Source organism: Parus major, chromosome 1A (assembly GCF_001522545.3).
Source record: "Parus major isolate Abel chromosome 1A, Parus_major1.1, whole genome shotgun sequence".
NCBI classification, from domain to species: domain Eukaryota; kingdom Metazoa; phylum Chordata; class Aves; order Passeriformes; family Paridae; genus Parus; species Parus major.
In genome coordinates this window covers 2,205,149-2,220,025 of record NC_031773.1, presented here as the reverse complement: position 1 = coordinate 2,220,025, position 14,877 = coordinate 2,205,149, and the positions used below count along the sequence as shown (strand labels likewise).

Here is a 14,877-nt window from a genome sequence, read left to right as displayed (position 1 = left end):
GAAAAGAAAAGAAAAGAAAAGAAAAGAAAAGAAAAGAAAAGAAAAGAAAAGAAAAGAAAAGAAAAGAAAAGAAGTTGGTTAAGTAGGAATATTTATCATCACAAGAACAATTACACCTCATTTCCTCACAGATTCCTCTCTCTGCCTCCCATCCTCAATGCTTTAGTGAATCCATGAGACAAAACCCTGCCATTTTCCAGGCTGGCTTCCACCCAGGGCCACCTTTTAAGTTGGGAAGAGAAGTCAGCTGGATGTAGAGCAGAGCAGAAGGTGTCATGGAGACAAAAAGGACAAGAGAACCTAGAGAGTGGGTGGTTAATGTGTGACCAGTGTCCTAAATAACACAAACTTCATCCCCAAGAGGCCTTCTCATCTTTTATTCCCCACTGGCAGGAGAATCCCAGATCCAGGGCTTGGAGAGTCACCTTTGTGAGGACAGTTGACTTTTAGCAGAAGGAGAGGAGCTGGGTGACCAGGCTTGGAGAAGGGGACAGCTGAGGAGTTCTAGGCTGGGTTTGGGGTGGGACCAGGCAGGGCAGGTTTTCTCTGTCACCAGAGCTTCACAGGCATTTATGTGTGGACAACCCACACAGCTGCTAAAATAACTAAAAATCAATTGAATCTCCAACAGACATTCCCTGATATGAAAAATTTCCTTTCCTGCAAGATAAAACTCTGCCCTTTCTTCAAAGAGCTAGGGAAGAAATGTCTCCTTTCTAGAAATAAAGCTCCAGGTTCCACCAGAGTGGCTCAAGTTTACCTAGAGCTAACAAACACTTAATTAGAAATCTGGTGTCTCTGGCTCATTCACCACTTGATTTATTCTTCGGGAAACAAACAGAGGCACGTTTTGCTTGTGTGAACTCCTGAGGGGTGAACAAAGCCCTGCAGCACATGTCTGACTCAGAAAGGGCTCCAGAGGGGAAATCCTCTTGGTCTGACATGGAAGAGCTGCCCTCAGGTTCAGTTCCTGGAGGGAATTAGTTCTCTACATGCTCACCCTCACAAACGCCACAAAAACCTCGGAGGCTTTTAGGGAAGAGGCTCTTAGGTATCAGAGGTCAGGGATTTACTAGAATAAAAATCATTGTCAGTTTAACAAAGTATTCCTGGGGATTGTATTACAGCAACTGTTCTCTCCCTTTCCCTCCCTCAAATGGTCACAATGAGAAAAGAAAATTGCTCGGCCCAAGAGGGGAAACAATAAAACCCCAACCTTCCTACTCTTTCTGTTGCTGTGCAGGATTTGCAGCTGCTTTTCTGTCATCTCAACAAAAAAAAAAAAACAACACAAAAACAAAAAAAAAGCAACAATGAACCAACAAAAAAAAACAACCCAAGTGAGTTTGTGACCCAGAACAGTGGTGGCGTAGGGGCCGAATCCCCAGACATCATAAATCAGCACCAGCCCAAAGCTTGCTGGTCTACACCAGCTGGGGCCTGAGCCCTGGGGAGCAACACTTTCCTTTTTCAACATTTTTCACATGTTGTGTGATCCATAAAAGCCTCCTGATGCCAGGGAATGGGGCATGGACCAGGGGCTAAAGACAAAGGTGCCTTTCCTCCAAATCCCTCTCTGCAGCTCAGTGAGGCTGCAGGGAGAGCCAGGCATCAGAGGCAAAATGAGCTGAGCAATAAAAGAGCAGGTAAATCTGGAAATTAGGACTTAAACGAGTGATGGAAATGTGTCTGATGGGCAAACTCGAGCAGCATTTGTGTGAGCATGTGGAAATGTGTTTGTGCCTATTAATACCCTGACAAAAAGTGAAAGAAGTCGAAGTTATGGATGCGTTTGGAGACTCAGGTCAGGATGTCCCTGCTCTGCCCCCACTTGATTTAATCTGTACTTTCTCTCTGTGCATGCTGAGTTTTCATGTCTCACTGTAAGGTCAATGTAACCCTTTCCAAGTCATCAGCACAAGAGCCTTTATTGGCCCAGGGGAAATGTGGAGAAGGATTTGTACCACAAAACTCAGGATTTGGTGGTATAGGAGCCATTTCAGACTGTGAGGCTTGACACATCTTTGGAACCTGCTCTGAGCACCTGCCCTGGCTCTTCACTTGCTCAACTTTGGTACAAATTACAAACCAGTATAATGGACAACTCCAGCACCTCCTGCTGTGCTTTTTCCACCAATCTCAGGGCCCTGGATTATTACTCCTTGTTGCTTTTCCAGTGTCTCTTTCATGACTCTGCTTTCAAAGCTCAGACTCCTTCCCCATGTGCTTAGAACTCTCCTCTTGCTCTATTTTCCTTCTGTTCTTCTCTTTTTACCCAACCTTGGCATCCTTTGAGTGGCCTCTCATCTCTTGCTGGCAAGAAATTCCACACCGCACTCTCAAAGCCCCTGTCCCCCGCCCACACCACGTACCTTGGTGGCCAGTAACCTGGTCAGGTAGATCTCAGAAACCATCTTGCTGCCTCGGTCACCCTCTTTTTGGTCTCCATGCTCATGGTTCTTGACCAGGTGCCACATCTTGACGCCGCTCTCCAGGTCGGGGGTGATCATGGGGGTGCGCGAGCGGAGGCTGTCGGGGCTGCCCGTGTAGCGGATCATGTTTTCTGCAGAGACACAGATCCAGGGGTGTCCACGTGTCTCAGCAGCTCTTGGGATTGGGATTTTCAGGAATTATGCTGGTGACGTGCCACCAAATGCATTTTTCAAAGCATTGATTTGAAATCATGATTGGCTCAGCGAAGACAAGCGATGTCACCAAGCCAGGTGTGGTGTCAGTGTCTACACCATTAAATTAAGTGAGGTTCAAACACTGATTTCCAGTTTTAATCTTTAATCTTTACCCCTTATCATTTTCCCTGGCTAGTGGCACTGTCAGTGTCAGACACTTCCCAGGACTGGTTCAGGGGGTAGCACCAGTTCCTTATGTGACTGGCTTTCACATATTTTTATCCATGTCATGCCATGTTCCTTGGCATAAAAATACTGGTGTCTCTAATATGATCTGTCATTTAGCTCCTCATCCCCAGATTTAGAAGGAGCTGCCTCCCCTTAGCATCAAAAAACCCAAAAAATTCCTGCCCTGCCATCCTCCTCACTCCCTGCTCCAAAAATCTTGTTTTGACAGAAATCACCCCAAACCCCAGGTGGACATCCACAAATTTCCTCTCCAAGAACACTTTTAGCCTCCAAATTTTACCTCTCTTTGTCTCTGGGTGATGGTACAAGGCATTCCCCTCTCCCTGACCTTCTAGCAATGTTGCCTTTTCCAACCATAATTATCAGAAGTGTTGCACCTTTCTGCAGCAAGATCTGAATCAACCTCATTTATGCATTACCAATCTCTACATATTAATTATCAGATGGAATATCCTTTTTCTCTCTGGATGCTGTTTTCTTAATTGCAATTAACAATCACTTTTTGACCCACCATATCATCTCCTCCCCCTGCCTCCTTCCCTATTCCCTCCTCCTGAAAAATCAAATGGCAAAAGAATTAAAGAAATTCAACAGAAATTAACCCCCCTCAAGTCTTCCTTTCCAAAGGTCACTGTGTCTTTCAGTAATTGCAACAACAAGGCAAAGAGGATGAATATTAATAAGGCCTCATGGATCGTTTATGTCCTTGGAGAAAGTGGAAGGGGGCACCTCTGGACATTGAGAAACTGCATTTTCCCTTAGGATAAAGGGGGTAAGAAGGACTGGAGATGCTTTCATCAGTTACAAATATGAATAAAGTGATATAACAGCAGCATTCAGGTTGGAGGGGAGTTTGCAGCACTCTGGTTGTGCATTAGGGATGTTTTGCTTTGCTGTCCAGTGACGGGCTGGATGCAGTTCTGGTGCAGGGGAGCAAGGGCTGGGAAGGGCTGGGTGACACTCAGGAGGTCCCACCTGGTGTCCCTGTCACAGCTGTCTCATGGGGACAGCGGGAACAACTGCTCTGAGGTCTGCTGATAAAGACCTCAAACCCTAAGAGTGACATTTGGTGATCTAAGAGTGGGGCAGTTAATTATACAGACTCCTCCTTCCATTAATGAGGGAGGAGAACTTCCCACGAGCACCCCAACCTCTTGGATCAACAGTCTGAACAAGATGCCAGAGTTTTTAGATGGCTAAATCCTCCTCTCCTGCCTCATTTCACCAACTAATCATCTGCCTGTCAGTCTCCGTGCTGGTGCTCAGAGTCTGGTGACCACTGTGACATTTGGGATCTCTTCCCAGTGCTCTCCCAGTCCATCCCAGCACACAAACCCTTACCATACTTGCTGGCCGATGTCCGGGACACCGTGGAGTTGTTGACTGCGTTGTAGGCAGTGACTTGCTTGGATACCAAAGCTACCACAGATCCATCTGGGACCTGCAGGAAAAAACAGGACTCAGTCAATAAACTTCTGAAAAGTGGCTGAGGACCATGCCCAGGGCAGCACCAGCTGCAAATCATTGTCTCTGTAGGTAGGGCAGAGCTTCAAATTCAAAGCTTCAATTTCTTTCTTCGTTGAGTTATCTAGTAATAAAAAGGGACAAAATCTGCTGTTACACAGCCAGAATCCTGCACTTGGACAAAGGGACAATTGGTGACAAACAGATTCTGCTCCATTCGGGCCCTGATTCAAAGCCCAGTGACGACAATGTGAGTCACTGAGCCATTTAGGTTGGAAAAGGCCTTTAAGATCATGGAGTTCAACCATTAACTCAGCACCACTGTGTTCACCACTAAGCCATGTCCCCAAGGGCCACATCCAGAGGCCTTTTGAACACTTCCAGGGGTGGTTTTTGCATTAACCTCAGTAAATCTGACAATAGGTTCATCCCAAGGAAGCTCTTAGGCAGAGCAGGAGCATGAGAATAATAAAATCATCTGAGCTGCTTCAAACAGGCTTGGCTGTCCCATTAGGATGATAAAACTGATGTGAAATGTTCCTTTCCTTCCTCCTGGATTGCAGGTGATATCCAGGTGTCTGGTTCAAAGATTCCTGTCTACATTTTCCACTATGATCCTGTCAACCTCTCACCCTTCCATGTGACAAATGCACTGCTGGACTGGAGGGATTGCCACAACTTCTTTCTCTCTGGGGTGTCAGAGGGTCTCAGATGTGGAAAAGCAGCAGGTTTGGAGTGGCTGATGTCCAGGATGTTGTGGGACAATGTTTTGAGGGATCACAGGACTTTTTTAAAGGAGCCAGACTTTCCATTTCTACAACAAGGCCAATCGTGTGGGTCCCATATCAGAAATGTTAACAAGCCCATGGCTCAAAAGAGCCATATCAGGAACATCTGTGATAAATAAGACATCATAAAGAGGAGATGGGTAAAAAAAATCCCTTCTAACGACATCTAACTCTTGTCTGTGTCATAATAATAATAATAATTAGCACTTGCATGGAGTTTTTCATCTTCAAAGCACTGCAGAGGCTAATTAAATAGCCCCTCAGCTATCACAGAAGGCAATTATTGGCTCTTTGTAGTTTTAGCCCCACACCACAGATGGGGAAACTGAGGCAAAGGCAATCTCAGTGTCTGTCCCAGCATGCTCCATGTCAGCCTTCAGGACAGCCAGGAAAATGATGTTTCCTGAGGACCTGGCCCAGCTCATCATACAGCTGGGAGCTCATTGCCTGAAGCAAAGGAAAATGGAAAAAGCACAGAGGGAGGAAAATTATGCCTGGTGATGAAATAAAGCAGGAAACTTGCTCTGTCTGGAAAAAAAAAAAACAAAACCTCAAAATCAGCCAGCAATGCTTCAGTCAATCTGAAAGTAAAAGTTTTGTTTCCTTTTCAAATTACTGCTTGCTGCCTCCTCAGCTCAGATCTTAAGTGACAAGAGAAAATAATCTTGTTATGAAACAGAGGCTGCTGAGGTGTGATGGAGGAAATGACAAAATCGTCAGCATTGGATTAAACTTAATGAGGTCTCTTTTTTTGGTGGTTTTTTCCAAGGGAAAAGACTTTCACCAAAACTCTGGTTTTTTTGTTAAATCTACTGCTTGTGTAAGACATTTTCAGACTTCTCTAACTCTCTCTTGTGGATTTCCAAGTCATGCAGGGATGAAGGGAAGTAGAGCAGGTCACCTGGACCGGGTTAAGGATCAAAGAGTTTCTTGTAATAACAACACCACTGCTCTGTGCTCTCCAGCCATGCTGTTTTCCACCTCCTTTTTCCAGTCACTAAGCCTCCCTCTTTCCATTTTTCTCTCTTCCATCCTTCTGAACTCTACTTGCATTAAAAGACCATGGATACATTGGAAAAAGGGGCATGGAAGGCCTTGGATTTGTTTGTCTACGTGAGAAATGTTAGTTTGTGTTGTGCTCATCTCCTTTTCACCACCTCCACTCACCAGGGGTGTCCCTTGAGAGACAAAGATTTTTTTCCTACCCTTGGCTTCCTCTCTAGAGCTGTTCAGGATAATTGGGACAAGGACAGGAGGGATGTGCTCAACGTGGAGGTTCTGCCCCGTTATTGCCCACTCAACCACTCTTTACCTCTGCATCTTAGGATAATAAAAATCACAGAACTATTAAGGTTGGAAAAAATCTTTAAGATCATCCAGCCCAACTGTTCACCCAACACTGCCAGAGTCACTAACCCATGTCCCCAAGTGCCACATCTACAAGTTTTTGAACACTTCCAGGGGTGCTGGCTCCACCACCCGCCCTGGGCAAGAGAATAACATTTTGCTGTTCATTTTGTCAGGAGGAAGATCTAACTCCTACCCACCCTCTCCCACAGATACCTGGTAGTGTGCCAGCGTGTTGAGTCTCTTCCAGTCGTTCTCTATCTTGGTGGTGATGTCCTCATCCTGAAGGATCATCCTGGCCCCGCTCGCCTGCCGCCACTCTGCAAGGAGAACAGGGACAAATGACACAGGTGTTGCCTTTTCCCCAGCCTGGAAATTAAAATAATTTCAGTAAGGAGGTGATAGAAGAGCAGATCTTTATTTGAAGGCCTTCAGGGGCAGCTGTGGAAAGATGTCCACAAAAGCCCACCCCTCCCAGGGGAGAGAAGGTTTTTATAGGTTTTAGGAATGGATAAAATTCCTAAAAATTTGATAAAAAGCACCAGTTAGGAGGACAAGGGGTGATGCAATTCTCCCCAGGCCAAGCCCCCTCCCTGGAGGCCCCCTCAGCCCTAGCTGTACTTTGTCCATGAGAATGTGTCTCAAAGAGTTGTTCTCACCTTGGCTCCCAGCAATAACCAAAATGGGGCCCTGCACCTCCTGGGGCTCTGGAATTTGTTTTGTCTTTCTGCCTAGGGAAAGGCCATGGAAAATTACTGGGAAAACTAGCCACTAATACAAATGGCTACAGAGCTACCAATATTTCTGTGAAAAATACAGGGCACTTAGGAAATAAAAACAAAATCCAAACAGCATCGCAGGGACAGAGCCCTGCATTCCCTGTGCCCAGAATCCACGTGGACACACCTGTGTGGGCACATCACTCATCACCTCAACACCACCCTGGTTATTCACAGTGCTTAATTTTAATTTAGTCACAGCTCTGCTCCTGCTCCAACACGGCTGCTCCCAAAAACAGCCTGTCCTTTCCTATGCTTGTCATCCCCATAGGACAGGAGCAAATGCCACTTGTTCCAGGGAGAGAAATCCTGGTCCCCTCTCTGTCTCTGGCAGCACAGACAGAGCCTTCACAGTGCCTGAGATCCGTGTCCTGTCAGGACCCAGCCCAGAGAGGGCTCCCCTTGGCACAGCAGTGTCTGCTTGGGCACAGAACCTGTGCTGTGCTCAGCTCCTGCCCATTAATACTCCCAAAATGCTTCTTGCATCTCAAATCCACTGATGGGCAGCAGGAAGCCCTTTGGTACAGGCATAGCAATGTCCACAGATTTTTGATTTTTATATATTTTTCGTATGTTCATAGCTCTGTAGACTACTGTTCCACAGTTATGTAGCTCCTAGGAGTTTTCCTGCCCTTCCTCTTAGATTTTAAAATTATAATCTAAGCTTCTAACACATTCCTGAAATACTGTTTAGTCTTATTTTCAGGAAGAGGACATACAAGAAAAACATTTTGTTTTCCAGTCAGAATCTGAGAAGACACAACAAGAAATGGGTCAAAGAAGCCCTGAACCAACTCCAGTGGGGCAGTACCCAGGGGAAAATTACCTAACCAGCTGCTCTTCTAATTGGACAATGTTTGTTAGGTATGTTAAACCTATAAAAACTTATATAAAGTTATAAAACTTGTAGAAAGACAATAGCCATGTACCCAAAAAAGGTCTGCTCTTAATTTTACTATTTAAACACCTGAAAGAGTTTTTCTCTTTTGATATTAGGCAACAATAGAAGAGGCACAAGGGTGGGGAAAAGCCAGGGACAGCTCCAACCTCTGCTCCGTGGAAAATGTAAATTTTACAAGCCTTTAGCAGCTGCCTGTGGGCAGAAGGGCTCCTACCCTGGAATGATGGATTCCTGCAGCACCAGAGCAGCCCCTCGCCTCCCAGGTGCCAGGTTTTACTCCAACCTTGAGGAACACTCCATAAAATGACAGAATCATCAAGATTTGAAAAGACTTCTAGGATCGTGGAGTCTTGGAGAGGGTTGCCACAGCTTTCCCCACAAAGGACTCAGACTTGCCTAAAGCAAGGAGAACATAAAGATGGCCAAAAGGAGAGAAATTCCCTCTCAGGGAAAGCTGTGCCTTCATCATGGGCAACCTGGACCATTCAAAGCTCTCCTCTTGGATGTCACATCTCAGTCACAGTGACCCAACCAAATACAGCTTAGCCAGAGCAGCAGCAAAAAGTCCATTCATTTGCAGGACTTAATTGAAATGAACTCTTGGATATGGAGGCATCACCTGCCACCCTTGTTTGTTTTTCCTAATATAAAAATGCAAGGACCATTGCAAATTTCTTTTGGTTTCAGCACTTTTCTTATCACATAATTAAAATGCAGTGGGAAAGCTGCACTTGCCTTTATTATTCATTTAAATTAGCAGGAAGAGGTCAGCAACTGTGTTTATTGCTGGGTGTTACTTTGGCTGGAGATACTCAGGGTGAGCAAAGGTTGTGTTGGCTGAGCACTGATCCTGAACTGCCCTTCATCTACTCCAGCTCCTCAGATCCTCACCTACATCACCCTTGTGGAGTCTGAGGATGATGCTCTCTGCTCATTCCCACCTGGACCACATTCCTGCCATCTAACTGGTCCCAGACTCTGCTTAGAGAGGCAAAAAAATGCTGAAGTTTGGGCTGGGATGGGAAATGGGGCTGTTAGAAAGTGCCCCACTCAATGCCAAAGGTAATTCTGCTGTCACAGGGTGTTTCTTGTGTGCCTTCCTCATGTGGTCATGGGGACAGTGTCACTCTGACCTCTCTCTTTCATGGCTCCACATGTTCCTGTGGTGCTTTTCTCCCCTGGCTCACCTTTGGAGAGACACACACTCGTGTTTTGGGAGGGATGCACAAGTTCTTGGTGTTGCACTGGGTTCTGATTTGGGGGTGAGCACAGCTTTCCTCATTCTGGGCTTTATTTGTATTCCAGGGCTGGACAAGGTGCTCAGAGCAGATTTCCCTCTGCTCCAGGGACACCCTGAGATGTTTCCTCAACCCTTTTGTGCAGAGACTCAGGGGATTCCTGAGCCTTTTCCTTGGCCTTTCTGCAGGGAGGGGCAGTATGAGGAGGAGTCAGGGCCAGTCTGAGTGCACAAGGCAAGGAGGAAAACCTCCAGAGCAAGCTTAGAGTTTCCATTTTCAGTTTTGCAGCCTGATTTCCCTGCCCAAACGCAAATCACATCACCTCTGAGCACAAATACTTCACTGAGCACCAGAGCCATGACAGGGAAAGGACCCCCAGGTGTCCCCAACTCTTCCTGGCCTCACTGCTCCCCTTTTCTGTGTGCTCAGGGGGTCACAGACAAATCTGCAAGGAAATGCAAAGGGAATGGGAAGGGAAAAGGTGACCCTGCCATCCATCTTCACAGCATTAAGTGAACCCTGTCAGCTCTGTCCTCGCTGGCAGCACCCTGTCCCCTCTCTGCTGGGATCTGAGCACTCCTCTGAGCTGGCACAAAGGACAGACACACTCCAATCCAATTTGTTACACTTCCACCTTCCAGAGAGAGGGAGGAGAGGGGGAGGGAGGTAAAAATCCCATTAACTTTATCAAGCTTTCCAATCAGGAGCAGTGGTAAATGCAAACTCAGGAGACAGCTGCTGTGAAGCCTTTATATTTCATTCAGCAGATAGTGTATCTTTTTATTGCACACAGGAATTACTTCTTCTTTCCTTTTTTTTTTTTTTTTTTTTTTTTTTTTTTTTTTTTTTTTTTTAAGAAACAACCTTTCTGTTCAACTTGACTGAGGAAAAGGAAATTCCAGGGGCCTTTGACAATGAGGTGCTTCTTTGAGCTGCAGCAATGCCTGGATAGGGAGTGACTCTGTGGGGACAGGGAAGGTGGGGACATGCCACCCTGCACCTCAAATCCTATAGAAAATGTTACACCTCCCTCGTGCCTTCCCTTTGATCCAGGTCTAGGAAGAGAGGAGAAACTCAGCTCTGTTTCTGGAGAAAGCACCACCGTGGCTGGGAATAAAAGTTTATCTCAGAACGCGGAGCTGAAGAATGCCAGAGAAATATTTCATGCTGTATGGAGCGAATCAGAGAATCACAGACTGGGCTGGGTTGGAAGGGACCTCAATGATCACCTCATTCCACCCCTGCCATGGGCAGGGACACCTTCCACCATCCCAGGCTGCTCCAAGCCCTGTCCAGCCTGGCCTTGGACACTTCCAGGGATCCAGGGGCAGCCACAGCTTCTCTGGGCAGCATCCACCAGGGCCTCCCCACCCTCTAAGTCAAGAATTTCTTTCTCAAAATCTAATCCAAAAACTCCCCTTCTTTTAGTTTAAAACCATTTTCCTTTCCCCTGACGTTCCATGCCCTTGCCCAAAGTCCCTCTCCAGCTTTCTTGGAGCCTCTTTAAGCACTGGAAGGTGCTCTAAAATCTCTCTGGAGTCTCCTTTTCCCCAGGCTGGGCACCCCCAGCTCTCCCAGCCTGTCTTCAGGAGAGATAAATGCAATCTGTCTGTCTTACTTTCTATAAAGTTAGACCCAGTTTAAATGTTTCTGGTTTAAATGAACCCCACATCCCAGCTCTGCAGGGCTGGTGAGGCAGTGAAATCTCACCTGACAGGACCCACAATGAGCCTGAGACAGCATCACTGAGAGCAAGCCAAGCCAGCAGCTCCCAGCACCTCACACTCCCTTCCAAAAAGCATCTGGAACCCAGGGAAAGGCAAATGCCTCTGCATGAAGCCACATTCCTGTTTTGCAATCCTCACACCTTAATGTTTTCCCAAAGATGGGGTGTTTCACGTGTGGGAGAGATCTTTTAAAAATGATAATAACAAAAAGAGAAAGAAGCCTTTACTCAGAGGGCTGCAATCTGGGGGTTCGGACTAAAACCTAACCTCAGGGTGTCCAAAATAAAGGTTTTCAGCTGTCAGCCTCCTCCAGGAGTTGCCTGGGCAACTGCCAAACATTGTGACATTTGCCACACTCACAAGTCCCTCTGCCTGCAGCTACCCTGCATTTAACAGCTCAAAACAACTCATTAGCTTGTTTGCTTTCTGCCATGCGAGCAATCTGGCCTGAGTGTGGACAGAGAGCCCAGAAAATGGTGATGGGAGCAGGAAAGGATGCTGCTGTTTGAAAGCCATGGGTTTCCAGGCCAGATTGCAGCCATCTGCTCTGCCCTGCTCTGCTCCAGCCCCTCTGAGCATCCAGCTCGGGGCAGGCTGATCCTCAGAGCTCTGTGATGATTCCAGAGGGCCAGCAGCTCTTTCTGCTCTCCCCTTGCTGCCTTCAGTGTCTCTGAAAGGTGCCAGGTGCCAACGAGCATCGTTTCCTTGTGGGAAAGCTGTGATGGAGCTGTGGATGGGTGTGTGGATCCTCCTGCTCCTGTTTCACCCACGCCAGCCCTGCTCCTCCAGCCTTGTTATCTGCATTGTTTCACTCCTACTGGATGAGGGGTTTTTATTTGTGTTTTAATTGGTTTTTCCCTGCCTCATCAATGCTCCTGGACAGAGCTGCCCATTAGCCAGTCTGTTCTCACTGTGGGCAAGCCTGTCCTCTGAGGGGTGCTCACAGCAACTTTCTGGAACTTTCTGCTCCTCAGCATCACTCAGGAGGTCATAGAATCACAGACTGGGTTGGGTGGGAAGGGATCTGAAAGTTCCAACCCCTTTCTAGGGACAGCATCCACCAGACTGATGGCTTGGGAAGGCTGACCTAGAACAGAGGCTGGACACAGTTAATAAAATAGGCATTTATTGAAAAGATCTTAAAGGATTTTTACACCTTGGGCAGTACAGGAGCCTGGCCAGGGCTACACCCAAGATGGACCTAAAAATGGTCACAAAATGGACAACTGGTCATGAGGTCTCACATTTTCATAAGTTTTGGTCCATCTGCATGTCAGGGTTAATTGTCCAATCACAGCTTCAGGTCATGAAGTCCCATCCTTTGTGTTTTCTCTCTTCAGCCCACTGTTTTTTATGCTTTTGGGCCTGAAATTTGTAACTTATTGTCCTCGGAATCAAGATAGAAAAGGAACTGTTTTGTCTACCTACTCTGTGAAGAGAGCTCACTAACTCTTGATATGAAGCTCAAAACTACACACCTAGGGAAAAACATGAAAGCTAAAACTTAAAGCATCAAGACCAGATTGCTTCAAGCCCTGTCCAGTCTGGTCTGGAACAGATCAGTATTCCTTAAAACAGCAGCAATTCTGGATGCAGAATTGTCAGGCTCCAGCTGGGACCTCCACACACTTCTGGCTCTCAGAACTACAGCAGAATCCAATTAATGCCTGTATTTACAACATGCAGGTGAAATTCCTGCATCTCATTATGGACACCTCCTTCATCCTCACAGCAGAACAAACACTTCCCACTCTGACATCTGAGGGAACTGGGCTCTGTGGCCACCGTGGAGCACCAGACAGGTTGGGAGATGTGGCTGTGAGCCCCATTCCTCTGCTCTGGCACCTTGCCCTGCCTTTCCTCACACTCACCCCACCTCTCACCCCTCCCCTGCTGACTCACAGCAGCTCCAGAGCCCTCCTGGGTCTTTTCTGGTTGATGTACGTGATCTGTTCTTTACTGCTGCTGGTTTTGGCAGCTTGTTTCGTTATTCTAACTGTCTTTGATGAGCAATTTCTGTCAGGAACTCCTCCCTCCCCTACATACACACACTCAGACACTTAACTTTAGTCCCTGACCTCTCATTCCTGCCTTCATTATTGCTGTGAATTGTTTCTTGGCCTCAGTCCATTCCTTCTCCTTTTGGTTCCTCTACAGCTCAGCTGGTTTTATAGACTCCATCATTTTCCAGCCCAGTCTCTTTCACTGAAGGTCACTGAGAGCAAATTCTGGCAGATTCAGCCACAGTGGAGTCCCCAGTCCTCCACCAGACACCTCAGCAATGTCCTGAGCAGATTTTTCTGCATTTTTTCATGGTATCCTGCAGTTGTGGCCCCACACCTGCCTGTGGACCCCAAATTCAGACACCCACTCCTCCCAGCATCCTCACTCCAGGTGTTTTTTTTCCAGGGGTCTTTGGCAAGAGAACGAGGACAGTCCCACTCGTGCTTTTTCCAAACCCTTGTCCAGGATGAATTCTGAGGGCAGAAAAGCAGGGTACTGGTCTTTCAAAGTGCTCAGGGCCAAAGATTTCCTAAGCCAGGAGCATAAACATCACCATGATGTCCCCTGTGCCCTGTCACTGTGACTTCTCGGCCTTGCAGGGGGTGTGGAGATGGGTCCCTGCCCCAGCAAAGTGTCTGGATGGAGTTTGCCATCTCCCACCTCCCCTTGCCACCCTGGCCAGGAGCAATCTCCTACCCAGGTCCATGTCAGCAGCTTTGGGCCGGTGGGAGCAGGGCACGTTCTTGAAGATGGCATCGAGGATCTTCTCCTTGACCTGCGTGATGGTGTCACAGTTGAGGATCTTCACCGGGATCTCGGGGCTGTTCACGTTGTCGGGGTTCACACAGCTCAGCACCTGAGAGAGAGGCACCACAACACACATTTCAGTGGCACTGAAAGCCTCTGGCTGCCCCCCCTGCAGTGCCTGCATCCTAAAGAGGGATCTGGGGTGCAGAAAATGGGTACCAAGGGTATTCCCTCCCTCACTTGGGTGCAGAGATGTGGTTTCACATGGGGAATCTTCATTATATTTAATCATGGTTAACCTCAGACGGGTTTGGGTTGGAAGGGACCTCAATGATCACCTCATTCCACCCCTGCCATGGGGAGGGACACCTTCCATCATCCCAGGCTGCTCCAAGCCCCATCCACCCTGGCCTTGGACACTTCCAGGGATCCAGAGGCAGCCACAGCTTCTCTGGGCACTCTGTGCCAGGGCCTCATCACCCTCACAATTCTTTCAATTCTTAAATTTGGAACAATTCCTTTCTTAACAGCTGAAAACCCATGAACACCAGCTGAGGTTCTGGTGCTTTCAGTAGAAAGTGTTCTTTGAGATGTCAAGGTGACCTAATTCAGGAGTGGCCTCCTTGCATTGCCACCTGGTTCTGACAGTCCCAGTGAAAAGCTTTGAGTTTGTCCATCTGCACAGCCATGGAACTGAGCAGACCCTTCTCAAAGGAACGTTATTAATCAAGTCCAGGGCTTCTTAAAAAAAATGAAACACAAACCAACATCAACAACCTTTGCTTTCACATACAGAGGAAGAAAATCAGCTGGGGAGGCCTCTCTTTTCTCAGAAGGAAAATCTAATTTTCTCCACTCTGTCCAAGAGTAAATGCAAAGCATGTGGTGAGGTGGGATACCTTAAACACAGAGTATTTAACAGCAATCTCCCTGCTAGCCCTTGGCTGTGTCTCTGTTGACCATTCTGCTCATTTCTGGTTGCACAAGTCTATAAAGTTTTATAAAC

At 47.1% G+C, this 14,877-nt stretch overlaps 1 protein-coding gene across 1 annotated transcript in view; it reads right to left on the bottom strand.

Moving 5' to 3' along the window:
* Positions 1 to 14,877, bottom strand: part of PLXNA4 (plexin A4) — a 422,006-nt gene that overhangs the window by 20,863 nt on the left and 386,266 nt on the right. Inside the window, exons 25-28 of the mRNA XM_015628532.2 lie at positions 13,821 to 13,980; positions 6,692 to 6,795; positions 4,218 to 4,317; positions 2,373 to 2,563 (exon numbers count right to left, since the gene is read on the bottom strand). Coding sequence (XP_015484018.1) covers positions 2,373 to 2,563; positions 4,218 to 4,317; positions 6,692 to 6,795; positions 13,821 to 13,980 — 555 coding nt within the window. The remainder of the gene's footprint in view (positions 1 to 2,372; positions 2,564 to 4,217; positions 4,318 to 6,691; positions 6,796 to 13,820; positions 13,981 to 14,877) is intronic.